The sequence below is a fragment of the Gigantopelta aegis genome, chromosome 12, assembly GCF_016097555.1.
Source record: "Gigantopelta aegis isolate Gae_Host chromosome 12, Gae_host_genome, whole genome shotgun sequence".
Lineage (NCBI taxonomy): Eukaryota > Metazoa > Mollusca > Gastropoda > Neomphalida > Peltospiridae > Gigantopelta > Gigantopelta aegis.
Genome location: NC_054710.1, coordinates 9698952 through 9721568, shown reverse-complemented (window position 1 = coordinate 9721568; position 22617 = coordinate 9698952). Strand labels below are relative to the sequence as shown.

General features: G+C 38.6%; 1 protein-coding gene across 1 annotated transcript; it reads left to right on the top strand.

The window, feature by feature from the left end:
* The first annotated feature begins 1906 nt into the window (after positions 1 to 1906).
* On the top strand, positions 1907 to 16796 carry LOC121386852 (AP2/ERF domain-containing protein PFD0985w-like). The gene is made up of 2 exons (XM_041517871.1): positions 1907 to 2031; positions 9180 to 16796. Exons 1-2 carry the CDS (start codon positions 1995 to 1997, stop codon positions 16595 to 16597), a joined length of 7455 nt encoding a protein of 2484 aa, XP_041373805.1. The 5' UTR covers positions 1907 to 1994; the 3' UTR covers positions 16598 to 16796.
* Positions 16797 to 22617: the final 5821 nt, after the last annotated feature.

The window sequence follows — 22617 nt, the reverse complement described above, 5'->3', positions numbered from 1 at the left end:
CTGGTTGCTTCAATGGGCAGGCGGTGCCAGGCAGTTGTCAACACACGCGGAGGCCACACCCGGTATTGACTCCAGATGACCATGACCTTGGTGGTGTGTCCTATCACTTACTCACAATGGACTAGAGTGAATTGTGAACAATCCTGCAACATTTGGTAATTATTGGACTCACCATTCAATAATTAAATCAATTCTCCAAATGTTACGACAATGTGGTTTTGCGTTTCTTCTTTTGAAGAGTATAGATCAATTAATATATATATATATATTTTTTACACACCCGTTAGTGAGAACACCATGCATTATTTTTGATAACGTACGTGTGTTAACAATTTTAAGACCTACGACTGACTGCTCCTAGGTGTGATGACCAGGTCACCAGTGCCATGCAGCCAGTGAAAAACTACACAATGGCAACTGATTAGACTGTGACGTATAGTTAACCTGACGCTCGTGTGTCTGTGACGCGTAAGTCAGCTACAAGTGCAACGGCTGTAAATAATTTTTAGTTCACTGGTCAGCTCAACATCCCACTCCTCGTCTCTACAACTCCGACATGTGCTTGTCTCTTGTGGCTATCCGTGCCACACGCCTGTCATTTCCCATCAGCTTTAAGCTGTGGGCTTAGTAACAGATTACCAACATTTAATAAAGACCGGATTTACAGTGACTTCGATATTCTAGGTGTGGAGTGCGCATTCCCAGCATCTACCCCCATGCTTCCCTACCTGAAGGTTCTGCTATGTAAAATAAAATTACATGGCGACAACACATTTTATTTTACGGTTATATGGCGTCAGACATGGTTAAGGACCACACAGATTGTTTTAGAGGAAACCCGCTGTCGCCACATAGGCTACTCTTTTACGACAGGCATCAAGGGATCTTTTATTTGCGCTTCCCACAGGCAGGATAACACAAACCATAGCCTTTGTTGAACCAGTTATAGATCACTGGTCGGTGCAAGTGGTTTACACCTACTCAGTGAGTCTTGCGGATCTCTCACTCAGGGTTTGGAGTCGGTATCTGGATTAAAAATCCCATGCCTCGACTGGGATCCGAACCCAGTACCTACCAGCCTGTAGACCGATGGCCTGCCACGACGCCACCGAGGCCGGTTTATTATATCGTGTGTCTGTGACGCGTAAGTCAGCTACAAGTGCAACGGCTGTAAATAATTTTTGATATAAGCAAAAAAAAAAAGCAAGAATAAATTAAATGAATTCATAAAACTTAATTCATTCATTCATTTACATATATAGTTATTTTCATTCTTATTGCCAATTAAAGTTCAAGCACGCTGTCCTGGACACCCAACTCAACTGTCTGACCTGTCTGTCCAGTGGCAAGGTGATTAGTGAGAGAGAAGTCTGTGTAGTCGTTAAAACTCACTCTGGATGGGAGCCGTTACTGGGATGCGTACTCAGTACCTTCCAGCCGTAAGTCCGATGGCTTAACCACTTGACCACCGTAGTTCAGTCCTTAGTGTTTAAACTATATCGTTTTTATATGTTTTAAGTTTCTTATTCCAAAAACATTCTCTAATTCTTCTGAACATTTTATTTCCATATATATTTTTCCTATTTTTTTATGATTTTTTTTTTAATTTTAAATATTTTATTTCCTTATGATCCTAGAATTTAATATTTCAGTCACAAACAATCAAAAATAAATCCGTTTCCGTGACAGAAAATTCCATTGAGCTGCTGATGTCATAGTTTTGAAGAAAAAACCAGTGAATTTAACGAGATTTTTACGCTAGAGAACCGGTCGGAACAGCATAAAGTCACGAAGTTGTGACACTGTCATAAACCGTGGACGGTTATATCTCTCCCAAATCAGTCACGCGAGCACGCTTATGACTAAACTTGAGAGAAAAGAAACTACAAATAGCCGTGGATCCAGGCTTGCACCTTGTCTCCTCCCGCTCTCACATTAATGCGTATTTCTGCAGTATGTATACTCGATAAAAAAAAACATACAGACAGACAAAAATGAAACTTGTCAACACTCTATTATTGCTGATTTTTGGTAAGTGTTATATAATAATTATTTTCAAATATATTCACAAAACATCTTAATGTGATTTATTATTATTAGTTTATTCTTTATTTGGTGGAATTGAAAATACACTGTAATAATGAAAGAAAGACGATAAAATAAAAATGATATATATATATATATATATATTTGTGTGTGTGTCTCTCTCTCTCTCTCTCTCTCTCTCTCTCTCTCTCTCTCTCTCTCTCTCTCTCTCGGTCTCTCTCTCTCTCTCTCTCTCTCTCTCTCTCTCTCTCGGTCTCTCTCTCTCTCTCTCTCTCTCTCTCTCTCTCTCTCTCTCTCTCTCGGTCTCGGTCTCTCTCTCTCTCTCTCTCTCTCTCTCTCTCTCTCTCTCTCTCTCTCTCTCTCTTCTCTCTCTCTCTCTCTCTCTCTCTCTCTCTCGGTCTCGGTCTCTCTCTCTCTCTCGGTCTCTCTCTCTCTCTCTCTCTCTCTCTCTCTCTCTCTCTCTCTCTCTCTCTCTCTCTCTCTCTCTCTCTCTCTCTCTCGGTATCTCTCTCTCTCTCTCTCTCTCTCTCTCTCTCTCTCTCTCTCCCCCCTCTCTCTCTCTCTCTCTCTCTCTCTCCCTCTCTCTCTCTCTCTCTCTCTCTCTCTCTCTCTCTCTCTCTCTCTCTCGGTCGGTCGGTCTGTCTGTCTGTCTGTCTGTCTGTCTGTCTGTCTGTCTGTATTTATTTATTTATTTTAAATGTATGTTTATGATAGTTTAAATATTTCCTACGATTTCAAACTGTTTCGACCCTATTGCAGCTGTCAGTTTCCCCCGACCCAGTCTTGTAAGCTGTCCTCTTCCTTGCATATACCGGTACCTGACAATCTAGTGTCGCTAATAAATGGTCGGACCCATGGAACTACAAACCGCCTGTAGTAGAGTAATAGGGGATTACAAACACCCATAGCTGGGGATTATAAGTACTTCTAAACAATGCCAGAAGTAACCACTGAACACTATACGCTGAAGTAATAAATAAATAAAATATAAAAGCAAATATTTTAGCAATTGTTTTATTTTGGTTCTGACCCAAATCAGTCTGTAATCAGTCGTTAAATTTCGCGTTAAAGGAACAAAGAAAGAAATGTTTTATTTAATGACGCACTCAACACATTTTATTTACGGTTATATGGCGTCAGACATATGGTTAAGGACCGCACAGATTTTAAGAGGAAACCCGCTATCGCCACTACATGGGCTACTTTTTTCGATTAGCAGCAAGGGATCTTTTATTTGCGCTTCCCACAGGCAGGATAGCACAAACCATGGCCTTTGTTGAACCAGTTATGGATCACTGGTCGGTGCAAGTGGTTTACACCTACTCATTGAGCCTTGCGGAGCACTCTCAGGGTTTGGAGTCGGTATCTGGATTAAAAATCCCATGCTTCGACTGGGATCCGAACCCAGTACCTACCAGCCTGTAGACCGATGGCCTACCACGATGCCACCGATGCCGGTCCGTTAAAGGAACAGTGCACAATAAATTGCTTAATGACCAAAAATATGTAATAATTGTCAAGTGAAATTTGAAGTTTATACGTTAACTACATGCTCATTAAAATACCGGCCTAGGTGGCGTCGTGGTTAGGCCATCGGTCTACAGGTTGGTAGGTACTGGGTTCGGATCCCAGTCGAGGCATGGGATTTTTAATCCAGATACCGACTCCAAACCCTGAGTGAGTGCTCCGCAAGGCTCAATGGGTAGGTGTAAACCACTTGCACCGACATATGATCCTGCTACCCTGCCTGTGGGAAGCGCAAATAAAAGATCCCTTGCTGCTAATCGGAAAGAGTAGCCCATGTAGTGGCGACAGCGGGTTTCCTCTCAAAATCTGTGTGGTCCTTAACCATATGTCTGACGCCATATAACCGTAAAATAAAATGTGTTGAGTGCGTCGTTAAATAAAACATTTCTTTCTTTCTTTTTGCTCATTAAAATATTACAACCAAATAATTTCATTTTTTATTACCAATGGTAAAGTGCTCGCTTGATGCCCGGTCGGTTTGGGATCGATCTCCGTCGGTGGGCCTACTGGGCTATTTTTCATTCCAGCCAATGCACCACGACTGGTATATCAAAGGCCGTGGTATGTGCTACAATGTATCTTGTCTGTGGGATGGTATATATAAACTATCCCTTGCTACTAATGGAAAAATATAGTGGATTTCCTCTCCAAGAATACTTGTCAAAATTACCAAATGTTTGAAATCCAATTGCCGATGATTAATAAATCAATGTGCTCTAGTGATGTCGTTAAACAAAACAAACGTTAAAGTGCTGTGCCAGACCATACACTAAAATTTCAAATTCCACAATTAAATGCTTTCTTAATTCATTGCAATAATATTTTACACCGATATGTAAATCAATAATTACGAAAATGCCCCATAAAAGTATTAAAACATCACTCCCGTAGAACACTGCCGGAAACGACCGAGTAAAATTCTCGGTAAACACATTTGCCTGTAAATAGCCGTGACGTCACGAAGGGAACGCGCTTCACAGAAACCTACCACGAGATGACTTCCAGCGCAAGCGAAAGTGGGACCGACAGCGACTGCCAAGCTCATTGATCATGCGATTTTTCTTTCGATGATGAATAGTGTAGTAATGACGACTGGACTAATATTTGTGCAACACAACAAATAATGCCTTATCAGTTTGAACCTGGAACATCTTCCGACGAACCACCGGCCTGACAGATGACGATGAAAATGGTCGTGGAGACAGCTTACCACTAATTTACAACTTTTATTCTTGTTTTGTTCTTTAACTTTTCGTGCGAATTATTTTGCTACACTGTATGTTCTAATACTTGTGATGTAGTAGAAAAGACGATAAATAACTCTTGAATTCTACGAGTCAAGTGAACCATATATCGGTAATTTTAAGAAATAAACAAAAACGACTTTTAGTCTGTCCCATCCATCTATGAAGATGTTTTTTTGTGTGTGAATAATTTCAGTTTAGTTTAACGTAAAAAAAAAAAAAAGTAAAAGTGTTTTGGAAATAACAAAACAATACTATTTTTTGTGTGCAGTTGTGAAAACAGTCTGCTCAGAAATAAATAACTTATTTGAATTTAAAAAAAACACAAAAAAAAACGACTATGAAGATGTTTTTTTTGTGTGAATAATTTCAGTTTAGTTTGACGTATTTATAGTCTGTTTTACAGGGAACGCCTTTTTTCATACTATGGAATTTACAAGTCATTTATTTCTGAGCCGAATGGACCGGCCTCGGTGGTGTCGTGGCAGGCCATCGGTCTACAGGTTGGTAGGTACTGGGTTCGGATCCCAGTCGAGGCATGGGATTTTTAATCCAGATACCGACTCCAAACCCTGAGTGAGTGTTCCGCAAGGCTCAATGGGTAGGTGTAAACCACTTGCACCGACCAGTGATCCATAACTGGTTCAACAAAGGCCATGGTTTGTGCTATCCTGCCTGTGGGAAGCGCAAATTAAAGATCCCTTGCTGCCAATCGGAAGAGTAGCCCATGTAGTGGCGACAGTGGGTTTCCTCTCAAAATCTGTGTGGTCCTTAACCATATGTCTGACGCCATATAACCGTAAATAAAATGTGTTGAGTGCGTCGTTAAATAAAACATTTCTTTCTTTCTGAGCCGATTGTTTTCTAAGATGCATACAAATTTAGCTTCTTTTTTTTTCTTTTTTACAAAAAAAACCTACATTTTTGTAGGATGGGACGGACTAGGCTATAGATACTTACTTGTTTGTACTTTATTGTTTTGTTTGTACTTTATTGTTTTAATATTCTCGAACTGTAAAGAAAAATCTCACAAATGGACGAGATGCAAACGACAACAAATCGGATCTCGATGATTGCACGAACCGTGCATGAGAAAACAACCTGACCGGAGTTGAAAGCATAACGCAATTTGGGACATTGACGATATGCACCCCAAGGTCGTTTCGGTGTGGATGGCGTCGGCTTGTTGTCATTTGTTTTGTGTCACAGAAAAATTGTTGGTACGGCATCTTTTTTTAAAAACCATAACACATGGTATTCCCATATCTCGCTTAAGCCGACAAGCCAGTTGGGACGAATCGAAACTAAAGTGTCTGCTGTCGCAACGGTCTCCGGCATTTTCTTCCTGTCCAGCATTTCCACGTTGTTTTAATCAAATTCACACACAGCTTTCTCACAGCAACATTACTAGGAAATGCGTGAAGACTAAATTTATCGGCTTTTGTGTTGCTACAGCCGCCAACAACACGCCGTTTAACCATAATAAACACAAACGAAGCAATGAACAATGGCGCTGACTATCGAAAGGAGTTCCCTTCGTGACGTCACGGATCAAATCTTACGGAAATTCCCGAAACGAATTCAGCTGGTTCTGTTTTTCAGGGGAATATTTTTAAATGGAAAATATACCGGTATATAATTTTTTTACATTTTTTTTAAAATTTTCTAATCATATTAAATAATATCTTGATTGGTATAGCTCAATACATCATACATCTGGCACAGCACTTTAACTTTTAATTATTTATTAAAGTATATAATTGCAAAATCCAAATGAGGTGACCAAGAGAATAATGCGTGACGTCACACTTTGAGTTGCGTCTTTAAAAAACCTGTCTGTATGTTATTTTGATGGATACGTGTTGAGGTTTTTTTTATGTATAGTAAAACCCTACACAACCCAACTCTCTGTAAACCGTATGCCCTTTAAAACTGGACTTTTTTTACTTTGTACAGTGGGTGTTCAGTTTAGAGTGGTTTTACTGTATTTATAAGCTGTCTGTAGCCTTGGGGAATCTTGGGAATATATTCGTTTACGCTGAGTGACAGTAGTCTACACAACAGTCTTTAGATTCTTGGCTATTTTATATATAAAAGAAAACCCCCAACATGGGATTCATTAATTTATTGTTATATATCACGAATAAATATTTTTTAAAATAAGCTTTGATAATGCATCTTGAATGATACACTATGCAAGTTATTGTCTAGCTATCAAGTTTCAAAATAATACCCCTGATATTGTAAATATAGAAAGATATAAATCATAATATGTCATATTAATACGTCAGTCAAGTGTAGCGAACAGATGGCGGCATAAACTGTTAACAATGTTATGTAGTTTACCTCTGTCATACAGTCGCGACTGAAAAACTCAATATGTAATAAATCACAATAAAACCCGCCAAACACATCTAAAATTAAATCAAGGTGAGGAGAATCTACCTGGAAGCCGAACGTCTCGAGGGTCAATATAATATTAAGATCATACGAGAAAACAATATACCATTCATATCGCATTGTTTAGTATTTAATTTAATTGTTTATGTGGCCTGTCTGTCTCATTATTTGTCTGTCTGTCTGTCTGTGTGTTTGAATGTCATCCCACCCACAAAGTGTACAGTTACACGCACGCACGCACGCGCGCACACACATTCGCTCGCCCGCACGCACGCACCCAGGCACACACAAATATACATACATGTACGTGCGTACAGACAGACAGACAGACACACACACACATACACACGCGTGCGCGTATATGCACACACATACATGCATACACCCATACACCCAAAAATATACAAAAACCCACACATACACACATACATACATACACACATACATGCACACATACATAAAAACAAACACATACACCATAGACACATACACACAGACACATGCATACACACAGAGACACATGCACACATACACACACAGACACATGCACACACATACATACACTCACGCACGCGCGACACACATATGAACACACACACAAACATACATACACACAGAGACACACGCACGCGCACGCACACAGATACACACACACACACACACACAAATACACGCGCGCGCGCGTAAGCGGGATAAACCGCGTAGATTGTAGACTCAATGCATGTGGTTGAGTTAAAGAGCATCCTTTTTATGGATGTCTCGGTAGCTCAGAACACATCGTGGTTAGTCTGCTATTTGCGGGCGATTCGGTGCCACTGGTTCGAGTCCCAACAACGGCATGAGACACATTGTGAGGCCAGAAAGGATTTAATTATCCCCTGCGCCAGTGCGTTAATAACTATGTATGTAACAGTCAACCTCGACATACATACAATATATAGATATTCATACACCAGTACATACATACACAGACACACGCGCGTATGTACACACACATACATGCATACACACATATATACAACGACACACACACACACAAACATACACACACTGGCACACATACATACAGACACACACACATACGCACACACACACAGAGACACACACACACACACACACACACACACAAACATACAGGCGCGCGCACACACACACACACACATTTTGAATCTGTTGCTATATTAACACTATTTGATCTAAGAGCCTAAAATGTTCACTGAAGATGACAAATACCCATAAATATAGTTACAGTCCCCAAACATTTTAAATAATTCCATATCCAGTAGAGTTATCGTTCGTTCTTTATCGGGCCACCCGATATATCGGTCTTCTTGTTTACACTTGGATTTGGTCTGTATATGGCATGCACTGAGTTTGGGGAATTGGTTTTAGGATTCCACTGGAATCATTCAGTGATGTAATATAAATATTATTACCCCTGCGCGTGCTGTAACCTAACCGTGGTGCAGGGGTGTAACATTCTCTTTGAGAATGGCCAATGCAGCACAAATTGAAATTTTGAGTAAAAGTCAGTATCTATCTGTGATATTTGTATTTTTGCACAGTTCTTTACACTGTTTTTATTTAAATCTTGAATTTTTATATTGATGTTGATCATCACCTTATTTGTTTGCCGATGTATTTTTCGTGCTGGGGTGTCGTTAAACATTCATTCATTCATTCATTCATAATATAAATATTTGGATTTGGTTTGTATATGGCATGCACGGAGTTTGGGGAAGTGGTTTTAGGATTCCGCTGGAATCATTCAGTGATGTACTATAGATATTTTTGAGATTCGATCTCATAATCTTGTACTTCTGACCCAAAATCTGTATGGCGAGACAAAGAACAACGGTTGGTTGGGGGGCAAGGTTTGTCACGTAAGGTTACAAATTGTAAAATATAACTTAGCTATATTCTTACACTTTTTATCTTAGTGGTATTTTTGCATTGTTTCAGGGGCGTCCATTGTTCCTGTGTCTGACAGCAGAGCCATTTTGAGAAAGGGCAGAGAACGGAAATCTCGATCCACCAGCAATGTCTTGTCTATTGGTGACGATGGTAGTATTGCCAACAGTCAACATGAGAATTCACTTTACAAACTGACGGGAAAACTGCACGCCCTGGGGAAATTCACTGACAGCAATGCGATAAAAAAAGATGGCTCTGGTTCTAGTAATGTCGGGAAGAACAGAACGAACCACGGGGTTCCTTTTACTGAAGTCAATGTCCATCAAGATGGTGGCCGTAAAGATACTAGTAATAATACAGATGATGAAAATGTTACTGACGCAACACAAGACCCTAGCTCTGATGGTGGGAAGAATAACACGAACCATGCTGTTCCTTTTACTGAAATCTCTGGCCATCACGGTGACGATCGTAAAGATAATGGCAATAACGCAGGTGGCAGAACTTTGACTGCTGCAACACAAGACGATAACCCTAATGGTGGGAGGAATAACATGAACCATGTTGTTCCCTTTACTGGTGCCTTTGTCCATCATAGTGACGACAGTAAAGATAATAGTAACAACGCTGATGGTAGGAATGTGACTGCTGCAATAGAAGAAGATAACTCTGATACTAGTAACGGTGGGAAGAATAAAATGAACTCTGCTGTTCCTTTTATTGACGCCTTTGTCCATCATGGTGACGATCGTAAAGATAATAGTAATAATACAGATGGTAGAACTGTGACTGCTGCAATAGAAGAAGATAACTCAGATACGAGTAATGATGAAAAGAATAAAATAAACCACGGTATTCCTTTTATTGACGTCTTTGTCCATCATGGTGACGATCGTAAAGAGAATGGTAATAATACAGATGGTAGAACTGTGACTGCTGCAACACAAGACGATAACTCTGATACTAGTAATGATGGGAAGAATGACATGAACAATGCTGTTCATTTTACTGGTACCATTGTCCAGCAGAGTGATGACCGTAAGGACAATGGTAATAACACAGATAGGAGAATTGTGACTGTTGCAACACAAGACGACAACTCTGATACTAGTAATGATGGGAAGAATGACATGAACAATGCTGTTCATTTTACTGGTACCATTGTTCAGCAGAGTGACGACAGGAAAGATAATGGCAATAACACAGATAGGAGAATTGTGACTGTTGCAACTCAAGACGATAGCTCTGATTCTAGTAATGACGGAAATAATAAAATTAACAATGGGGTTCCTTTTACTGGTGCCTTTGTTCAGCACGATGATGACCATAAAAATAATGGCAATAACGCAGATAGGAGAACTGTTACTGATACAATTCAAGGCTATAACTCTGATTCTAGTAATGGCGAGAAAAATACAATTAACCTTGTTGTTCCTTTTACTGATGCCAACGTCGATCATGGTGACGACTATAAAGACAATGGTAATAACGCAGATGGTAGAACTGTGACTGCTGCAACACAAGACGATAACAATTCTAGTAATGGTGAGAAGAATATGAACAATGGGGCTCCTTTTATTGGTGCCAATGTCGATCAAGGTGACGACAGGAAAGCGAATGGTAATAACACTCTTGGACGAAATGCGACTGCTGAAATCTTTAATAATCATATTAATGATGACGACGATGATTCAGCTAATAACGATGGTAGCAACAACATTGTCACATCTATTATTGCTGGTGATGAAAATGCGGATGCCAGTGATGCTGGTGATGGCTTTAGAAACGAAATCAGTGTAAATATTCAGAAACATCACGATGATGACATCAGTTCAGATGATGATGATGATGATGATGAAAAAACAGATGGTGATTATGTCAATGCATCTGATGTCACTGTTGATGATGTGCATGGTGATAGTGATCAGGATGGTGATGACAGCGATGAGGAAAAGAAAAAGGATAATAATGATAACAATGTTGATGACGATGATAATAAGAAAGTTGATAATGATAGGAATGGTGATGATAGCGATGAGGAAAAGAACAATGATAATAACGATAAAAATATTGATGATGATAATAAGAAAGTTGATAGTGATCTGAATGGTGATGATAGCGATGAGGAAAAGAACAATGATAATAATGATAAAAATATTGATGATGATGATACTAAGAAAGTTGATAGTTATCGGAATGGTGATGATAACGATGAGAAAAATTATAATGATAACAATGTTGATGACGATGATAATAAGAAAGTTGATAGTTATCGGGATGGTGATGATAGTGATGAGGAAAATAATAATGATAATAATGATAACAATGTTGATGACGATGATAATAAGAAAGTTGATAGTGATCTGAATGGTGATGATAGCAATGAGGAAAAGAATAATGATAACAATGTTGATGATGATGATAATAAGAAAGTTGATAGTGGTCGGAATGGTGATGATAGCGATGAGGAAAAGAACAATGATAATAATGATAACAATGTTGATGACGATGATAAAAAAGTTGATAGTGATCTGAATGGTGATGATAGCGATGAGGAAAAGAACAATGATAATAATGATAACAATGTTGATGACGATGATAATAAGAAAGTTGATAGTGATCTGAATGGTGATGATAGCGATGAGGAAAAGAACAATGATAACAATGTTGATGACGATGATAATAAGAAAGTTGATAGTGATCTGAATGGAGATGATAGCGATGAGGAAAAGAACAATGATAACAATGTTGATGACGATGATAATAAGAAAGTTGATAGTGATCTGAATGGTGATGATAGCGATGAGGAAAAGAACAATGATAATAATGATAACAATGTTGATGACGATGATAATAAAAAAGTTGATTTTGATCGGGATGGTGATGACAGCGATGAGGAAAATGAAAATGATAATAATGATAACAATGTTGATGACGGTGATAACAAGAAAGTTGATAGTTATCGGGATGGTGATGATAGTGATGAGGAAAAGAACACTGATAATAATGATTACAATGTTGATGACGATGATAATAAGAAAGTTGATAGTAGTCAGAATGGTGATGACAGCGATGAGAAAAAGAACAATGATAACAATGTTGGTGACGATGATAATAAGAAAGTTGATAGTGATCTGAATGGTGATGATAGCGATGAGGAAAAGAACAATGATAATAATGATAACAATGTTGATGACGATGATAATAAGAAAGTTGATAGTGGTCAGAATGGTGATGACAGCGATGAGGAAAAGAACAATGATAACAATGTTGATGATGATGATAATAAAGTTGATAGTGATCTGAATGGTGATGATAGCGATGAGGAAAATAATAATAATGATAACAGTGTTGATGATGATGATGATGATAAGAAAGTTGATAGTGATCTGAATGGTGATGATAGCGATGAGGAAAAGAACAATGATAATAATGATAACAATGTTGATGACGATGATAATAAGAAAGTTGATAGTAGTCAGAATGGTGATGATAGCGATGAGGAAAAGAACAATGATAACAATGTTGATGACGATGATAATAAGAAAGTTGATAGTGATCTGAATGGTGATGATAGCGATGAGGAAAAGAACAATGATAATAATGATAACAATGTTGATGACGATGATAATAAGAAAGTTGATAGTGGTCAGAATGGTGATGACAGCGATGAGGAAAAGAACAATGATAATAATGATAACAATGTTGATGACGATGATAATAAGAACGTTGATAGTGATCTGAATGGTGATGATAGCGATGAGGAAAAGAATAATAATGATAACAATGTTGATGATGATGATAAGAAAGTTGATCGTGATCTGAATGGTGATGATAGCGATGAGGAAAAGAACAATGATAATAATGATAACAATGTTGATGACGATGATAATAAGAAAGTTGATAGTGGTCAGAATGGTGATGACGGCGATGAGGAAAAGAACAATGATAACAATGTTGATGATGATGATAATAAGAAAGTTGATAGTGATCTGAATGGTGATGATAGCGATGAGGAAAAGAATAATAATGATAACAATGTTGATGATGATGATAAGAAAGTTGATAGTGATCTGAATGGTGATGATAGCGATGAGGAAAAGAACAATGATAATAATGATAACAATGTTGATGATGATGATGATAATAATAAGAAAGTTGATAGTAGTCGGAATGGTGATGATAGCGATGAGGAAAAGAACAATGATAATAATGATAACAATGTTGATGACGATGATAATAAGAAAGTTGATAGTGATCTGAATGGTGATGACAGCGATGAGGAAAAGAACAATGATAATAATGATAACAATGTTGTTGATGATGATGATAATAATAAGAAAGTTGATAGTTATCGGGATGGTGATGATAGTGATGAGGAAAAGAATAATAATGATAATAATGATAACAATGTTGATGACGATGAAAATAAGAAAGTTGATAGTGGTCGGAATGGTGATGACAGCGATGAGGAAAAGAACAATGATAACAATGTTGATGATGATAATAAGAAAGTTGATAGTGATCTGAATGGTGATGATAGCGATGAGGAAAAGAATAATGATAACAATGTTGATGACGATGATAATAAGAAAGTTGATAGTTATCGGGATGGTGATGATAGCGATGAGGAAAAGAATGATAACAATGTTGATGACGATGATAATAAAAAAGTTGATTTTGATCGGGATGGCGATGACAGCGATGAGGAAAATGATAATGATAATGATGATAACAATGTTGATGACGGTGATAATAAGAAAGTTGATAGTGATCGGGATGGTGTTGATAGTGATGAGGAAAATGATAATAATAATAATGTTGACGACGATGATAATAAGAAAGTTGGTAGTGATCGGGATGGTGTTGACAGCGATGAGGAAAATAATAATGATAATAATGATAACAATGTTGACGACGATGATAATAAGAAAGTTGATAGTGATCGGGATGGTGTTGACAGCGATGAGGAAAATAATGATAACAATGTTGATGATGATGATAATAAGAAAGTTGATAGTGATCGGGATGGTGATGATATAGATGTGGAAAAGAACAATGATAACAATGTTGATGATGATGATAATAAGAAAGTTGATAGTTATCGGAATGGTGATGATAGCGATGAGGAAAATAATAATAATGATAACAATGTTGATGACGATGATAATAAGAAAGCTGATAGTGATCGAGATGATGATGATGTTGATGATGATGATGATGATGGCAATAAGGACAATAGTAATCGGGATGTTGATAATAGGCCTTATGCTAACAATGGTGATAAGAAAACTATTGATAATAACAGAAAAGATGATGACAATGTTGGTGATAACGGTGATGACAGTGACGAGAAGAGAGTTGCTAATGATAATGATCATGATAATGTCAGTGATATTAACAACGTTGTCACTGGTCAGAAAACTAATGATGATGGTGTTGGCGATGATAATGATGATCATGATAACGTCAATGATATTAGCAACGTTGTCAATGATGAGAAAACTAATGATCGTGATGACGATGATAATGATAATAATGATGATGTCAATGTTATTAACAACGTTGTCACTGTTGAGAAAACTAATGATCGTGATGACGATAATAATGATGAGAATCAGAATAAAAATGAAGATAATGATGATGATGATGATGATGATAATGATCATGATGATTCTGATAATGACGATCAGAAGAGAAATGATGATGATATTGACAATAACAATGATAATGGAAAGAGTGGTCATGGTGGTGATGACGATGATGATGCCGACGGCATTAGTGATACCCATCGGGATATCAATGAGAGTAATGGTGAAGATCGCGAAGAAGATGATGATGGTGACGATGGTGGTGATGACAACATTAATGATAGTCGTGGGAATATCAATAATGATTATAAGAATAATGATGATGATGGTGGTGGTGATAATAATAAAGACAATAGTGATGCTGACGTTGATGATGACAGTGCCAAAGCTGGAGAGAAAACAATGAGCACAGACGTTAAAAGAAACAGCACCGACAATGATACAGATGATGATGGTCGTAGTGATAATGATAACAATGCTAATACTGACAGTGATACAGATGTTGATGGTCATAGTAATAATAAAAACACTGATACAGATGAAGATGGTCAGAGTGATAATAAAAACAATGCTAATACTGACAATGATACAGATGATGATGGTCATAGTGATAATGATAACAATGCTAATACTGACAGTGATACAGATGTTGATGGTCATAGTAATAATAAAAACAATGCTAATACTGACAATGATACAGATGATGGTGGTCATAGTGATATCGAAAACAATGCTAATAGTGACAATGATACAGATGACGATGGTCATAGTAATAATGGAAACAATACTAATACCAACAATGATACAGATGACGATGGTCATAGTGATATCGAAAGCAAAGCTAATACTGATAATAGCACGGATAAAGTTCATGACGATGACGTTAATACTACAAATGATCATGGCGATGGACATTATGATAAGAACAATGATACACTTAATGGTAATGACAATAATAATAATAATATAAATGATGATGATAATGATAATGATAATAATACAATGGTTGACGATGACGATAACAAAGGATTTGAAAACGAGACGTCACAACAAGAAGCACTTAGTGGAGCTCGGGAATCGAAGCAGGAAGATGATTTAAACATAGATGATATCAGAAATATAACAGAAACAAACGGTGAAAAAGACACTGCGACAGCTCAACTACCAGCAATTATAGGCAAAGTATCAGCAGGTACTGTAGACCAAACACCAATCGGAAGTGACGTCACCGGCAGACGTGACCTCACAGACGAACACCGCATGGATGATATGAGCGTCAAAGTTGATGACTCTGATGTACGAACTCTGATCGGTTCTAAGTCTAAACGCCATGACGACGATTCGGGTACGAAACTAAATAATGGACTCCATGATTCAGATACGAAACTAAAGAATAGATCCCATGATGCAGATACGAAACTAAAGAATGGACTCCATGATTCAGATACGAAACTAAAGAATGGATCCCATGATGCAGATACGAAACTAAAGAATGGATTCCATGATTCAGATACGAAACTAAAGAATGGATCCCATGATGCAGATACGAAACTAAAGAATGGATTCCATGATTCAGATACGAAACTAAAGAATGGACTCCATGATTCAGATACGAAACTAAAGAATGGATCAGAAAAACAAAACCATGAGTCCAAAGGAACACGTGCGTTTAACCAGAACAACACGATGAACGCAGACGATGACCAGAAGAATAATAGTCGAGTTAACGAAATAGCAAACAACACTGCATCCGGATTGCACATCATTTCTAAGGACGAGAAGGATGGAATTCTAATGAATTCAAGTGGCCTCCCACCACCAGATGTAGGACGATCATCCTATAAACAGGATGATTCGGGACAGACAAATATTTGAAACATTCAACAACAGTAGACCGAAAATAGCATAGAAATTGAAAATCAGATAATATTATTGAGCATAAAATATTAACAAGGCCACAAAAACGGAGCTAATACTCGTATTTCACGACGCTAAATTTAAACAGACATACAATAGACTGTTCAAAAAAAAAAATGCTTGTGCGATTTAAAAATAAAATAAAAAATTAAAGGTACTGCAATTATTTGTTTTCTTTATTACTGATACTAAATTTAATTGTCTGTAGGCTTTGTTACATCAAAATATATCAAAGGTATCAATTCAGCAATTCCTACAATTTAAGTTTATTATTAATTTTTAAATGACTGATATGCCTACCTCACTGAAGTTTTATGTCGCTAATATGACACTTGTTTGGATTTCGATAAATTTATGATCACTAGTATTTTAAGATTTACAGTAGTTAGGAATAGAAATAGCTGCCAATGGTTTTCATGGATCATATAAGAAAACCAGGGGCCCATTTCATTAAACATCGTAAGTTTACGTCTGCTACTAGCATTTACACCGGTCGTGCGTTTACACGTGTTTGGCATCAATTTCAAGTAGAAAATTACATCATTACGAAAGCTGGAGTATTTTAAAGACAAAAGAAAATGAAACGTGTTCTTCTAACTATATTAATTGAACTATAATAGTGATAAGTATTGTGGTTTAGTCGTAGATTTACGTTTACGTGCAAAACAAGGCTTACGGTGTTTTGTCAAATTGCGCCCTGTAAAGCTAAATGATTTTAAAATCCTGCACTCGGTGACTTGAAGAAATGCACAACCTGCCTACAGGATTTCCCCCAAACAGTGATGATAACGTTGATGGGATCTTAAGGGCCGAATTCACAAAGTCTCTTTATGCATTATACGCGTGTAATGACCGGCCTCGGTAGCGTCGTGGCAGGCCATCGGTCTACAGGCTGGTAGGTACTGGGTTCGGATCCCAGTCGAGGCATGGGATTTTTAATCCAGATACCGACTCGAAACCCTGAGTGAGTGCTCCGCAAGGCTCAATGGGTAGGCGTAAACCACTTGCACCGACCAGTGATCCATAACTGGTTCAACAAAGGCCATGGTTTGTGCTATCCTGCCTGTGGGAAGCGCAAATAAAAGATCCCTTGCTGCCAATCGGAAGAGTAGCCCATGTAGTGGCGACAGCGGGTTTCCTCTCAAAATCTGCGTGGTCCTTAACCATATGTCTGACGCCATATAACCGTAAATAAAATGTGTTGAGTGCGTCGTTAAAAAAAAAAATAATAATAATAATTACGCGTGTAACTACATACATACATACATTTACAATGCTTAAACACCAGGGGCCCGTTCCACGAAACGATCTTAGTCCTAAGATTACCTTAAGCGCATAGCTACCCTATGCACTTCAGTTGAACTTAGGGCTAAGATCGCTTCGTGGAACAGGGCCCTGGGGTCTAATTCACAAAGGTCTCCTTAGGCTCTGCTAGACAACAAAGCATCCTCTTTGCAAGTCTTTTAGTATTGCACTGTGAGACCGCAAAGCTGCGAGAGTTTAGTGAATTAGGCCCCTGCTTCGTAAATTCGGCCCAAAGTCATTACTCCGTACAAGTACAGATTTCTTCTTCGTCAGACACTGCATTTCTTTTAAAGGGACATTCCCGAGTTTGCGGCATTGTAAGATGTTTCACCGGCCTCGGTGGCGCCGTGGTTAGCCATCGGTCTACAGGCTAGTAGGTACTGGGTTCGGATCCCAGTCGAGGCATGGGATTTTTAATCCAGATACCGACTCCAAACTCTGAGTGAGTGCTCCGCAAGGCTCAATGGGTAGGTGTAAACCACTTGCACCAACCAGTGATCCATAACTGGTTCAACAAAGGCCATGGTTTGTGCTACCCTGCCTGTGGGAAGCGCAAATAAAAGATCCCTTGCTGCCAATCGGAAGAGTAGCCCATGTAGTGGCGACAGCGGGTTTCCTCTCAAAATCTGCGTGGTCCTTAACCATATGTCTGACGCCATATAACCGTAAATAAAATGTGTTGAGTGCGTCGTTAAAAACCCCCACATATACGCGTTTAACTACATACATACATACATTTACAATGCTTAAACACCAGGGGCCCGTTCCACGAAACGATCTTGGTCCTAAGATTACCGTAAGCGCATAGCTACCCTATGCACTTCAGTTGAACTTAGGGCTAAGATCACTTCGTAGAACAGGGCCCTGGGGTCTAATTCACAAAGGTCTCCTTAGGCTCTGCTAGACAACAAAGCATCCTTTTTGTAAGTCTTTTAGTATTGCACTGTGAGACCGCAAAGCTGCGAGAGTTTAGTGAATTAGGCCCCTGCTTCGTAAATTCGGCCCAAAGTCATTACTCCGTACAGAAAGAAAGAAATGTTTTATTTAACGACGCACTCAACACATTTTATTTACGGTTATATGGCGTCAGACATGGTGAAGGACCACACAGATTTTGAGAGGAAACCCGCTGTCGCCACTACATGGGCTACTCTTCCGATTAGCAGCAAGCGATCTTTTATTTGCGCTTCCCACAGGCAGGATAGCACAAACCATGGCCTTTGTTGAACCAGTTATGGATCACTGGTCGGTGCAAGTGGTTTACACCTACTCATTGAGCCTTGCGGAGCACTCTCAGGGTTTGGAGTCGGTATCTGGATTAAAAATCCCATGCCTCGACTGGGATCCGAACCCAGTACCTACCAGCCTATAGACCGATGGCCTTACTTCGTACAGGTGCAGACATGATGATTTTGTTCTTCGTCAGACACAGCATTTCTTTTAAAGGGACATTCCTGAGTTTGCGGCATTGTAAGATGTTTCCGACTAATAAAATATTTTTACGATTAAATTTACATATTACATTTTTTTTTTTTTTTTTTTAAGAATATCAGTGTCTGTATATTCAATGTGTTTCTGGTCGTCTTAATATTTGTAAGAAGCCCAAACTGGATTTTGTCTTCAAATAATTTCGTACGTACGAAAAAATATATTTTTTAGAAATAAAATGAAATTTAACCTACTACAAATATTAGAACGATAAAAAAACATGTTTAATATTTAATCAAACTCAGGAATGTCCCTTTAACAGCGATATTTTCATAATGTGCATCAGGCATCCATGACATTAATACACCTACCGATATTATTTTATTCAAGTAAGTTAAATAATAACGCGATTTTTTTTTCTTCTGGACACTGGCTCCCCAAAAGTGTTACTGTATTAGTAATGTGAGCGTAATGAAAAACGGCAGCCAGTCTTAACGTGGGTAGCAGACGTTTCGTCCCCGAACCAGTTCGCCACAAATCAGTTCGACCCCATTACATGCATATGGTGAAATAGTGCATATGTTTATGAGGAAGTTATAATTCACATATAAATAATGATATACTCATTTGTATTATCATTTTGCAAATATTTTTCGTACTGTTTAAAATTACTTTTATGAAAATGACATTTTCGCGCACTTTAAATTATTGTTTTGAAAAGGGCGTTTGCGCGCATAAAAATTAAAATATCAGAAAATTCCGGGAAAATAGTTCCATTAGGTTGGTCGCCCTGTGCCTGTTACAGCTTTAACAGTTATCGGGTCAGCGTAGTACATATATTTCAATGGAATGATTTAACCAGACAATATTCTCTGAATATTCATTTTGTCACTATATATATAGTTGAGCACATGCACCCAACTGACAGTAAATATCTTCAGGAGCATTATATACTTCTTTACTTTAAAAAAAAAAAAATGACATATTGCATTTATACACTATACGCGTATTTGCCTTGTGGGTATACATGTACGTTAATATATTAAGTTGTACTGTAGAAATAACCGTTTCAGTGAGGTTGTCAGTGCATGTCAGAATACCTCAGATCCTGATAGGCATAAAAACACGTGATTTTGACACCTTTTGAAAGTTGTCAGTATATATGTATCACTAAACCAAAACAATTCTGGCTGGATCAAAGTTCGAAAGTTTTGATAACACTGTTAATACCGCCAGTCCTGCCACTGATGATAGATGTGACAGTGTTTTTGAGGGAAAAAAAAACCCCTTTTATCCCGGCAATAAATGTATATATGTTTATTGCATCCAGCACCACTATATCAAGTAGCCTTTAGCTCGAATCACCTGTAGCCCTCCCCGTATTGATATGTTGTAGCGGAGGGCTAGGTCAGGTCAAGGTGGTTAACGTGCACATTCAGAACAAACTCTCGTAGCGCACGGCTGTCCTGGGCACAGGTGCCGACCTCAACCGGCTCCTCCGTTCAGGACAGGGCACGATTCCACGAAGCGATCTTAGCCCTAAGATTACCGTAAGCGCATAGCTACCCTATGCACTTCAGTTGATCTTAGGACTAAGATCGTTTCGTGGAACGGGGCCCAGGATGGGAAGGCTAAAGAGGACTGTGTATAATATTTTAGCAATCGTCGACGACCATATGGTAGTCAGCTAGTGTGTTTTAAATACACTTTCCCCCTAAATCTGATAGCACAGAGCTTTAGTCTGATTATTCTCGAGTCCAGTTATGATATTAAACTTAGATGTTGTTAACCACTACCAACGCTATCGAAAATGAGCCACAAAACGTTCGAATTTCTTCAGCCAGTACATTGAGGGAAGGGTTATGGTATTCATATTTATGTTCCATAGTATATTGTTGATATATCGTGTATGTATATATATATATATATATATATATATATATATATATATATATATATATATATATATATATATATATATATATATACACACACACAAAGAAACAAATTAAGTACCCCCTGTATTTTTCACAATGACTTGTCTTACGAGGTTTGGCGTTGAAAGCCTGATAACATAACTTCTGAAAAACAAATGTGTTTTGCAAGAATACATCTTTGACAGTAAGAAAACATAACAAGTGTATCCAGTTTTGAAATTTTAATCATAATTCTGAGAAGAATTCCAATATGCTGTATTTGAGCCAAAAACTGAGGCACAATAAGTATGGAGGTGCAGAGTCAGAAATACAAGTCAACATCATGATTGATGATGAAAAATGTCATTTGAAGTTCACAGATGACATTCATGACACAAATCATCAATAGCGGGTAAACCCTCCACGTGCCTTGGATGACAGCTTCCACCTTCATCTCATCCCTCCAGTAAATCGTCCGATCTGCTGCATGAGCAACTGCTGCCATCCTCGATGAAGAGCTGCCTCTAATTGTGCCAGAGTCTGTACAGGTGGGGTCATTGCCTGTACTCAACGCACCAAGATGTCCCAAACATGCTCTAGCGGGTTTAGGTCAGGACTTATGGCCGGCCAGGGCAGGGTCGTCACAGCTTCAGTTTGGAGTAAAGCTGTTACTGCTCGGGAACGATGTGGCCTAGCTTTGTCATCCATGTACAGAGGTCTGGTGGCGAGTGGATGGTTGTCAAGATGCGGCACAACAATTGGTTGCAGGACGTTACGAATGTACCGATCACCATTGAGGTTGCCTTGGATGGTGACAAGATCCAGTTTACAATCATGTGATAGGCAACCCCAAACCATTACTGAACCTCCACCATATGAGGTCATAGGTCGTATGTTCCTGGGTGTGTAGGCAGCATTTTTATGTGTCCAAACTCTCAATCGGTCATCTGTGACATGGAGCAGGAACCGGCTTTCGTTGGACCAATGGACTCTTCGCCAGGACCTCTGATTTCAACCTCTCTGGGCCAAACACCACGCTAAACGGCGTCTCTCATGGTAATCAGCAAGAAAGGGATGCTTGATGACCCTTCTGGCCTTCAATCCCACAAATTTTAAACGATTCCTCACTGTTCTGGCTGACATCCGTCTATTGGGTAACCATTGGCTCTTCAGAACAGGAGACATAGCAAAGGGTTGACGACGTACAAGCCGAAGCAGGGCCCTGTCCTCGCGCTGTGACGTCATGCCGTGGAAGATCCTTTACAGCATTGGTATGCCCGTGTTTTTGTATCAGTCTGCTGATTACGGTGTAATGATACCCCAGCTGAC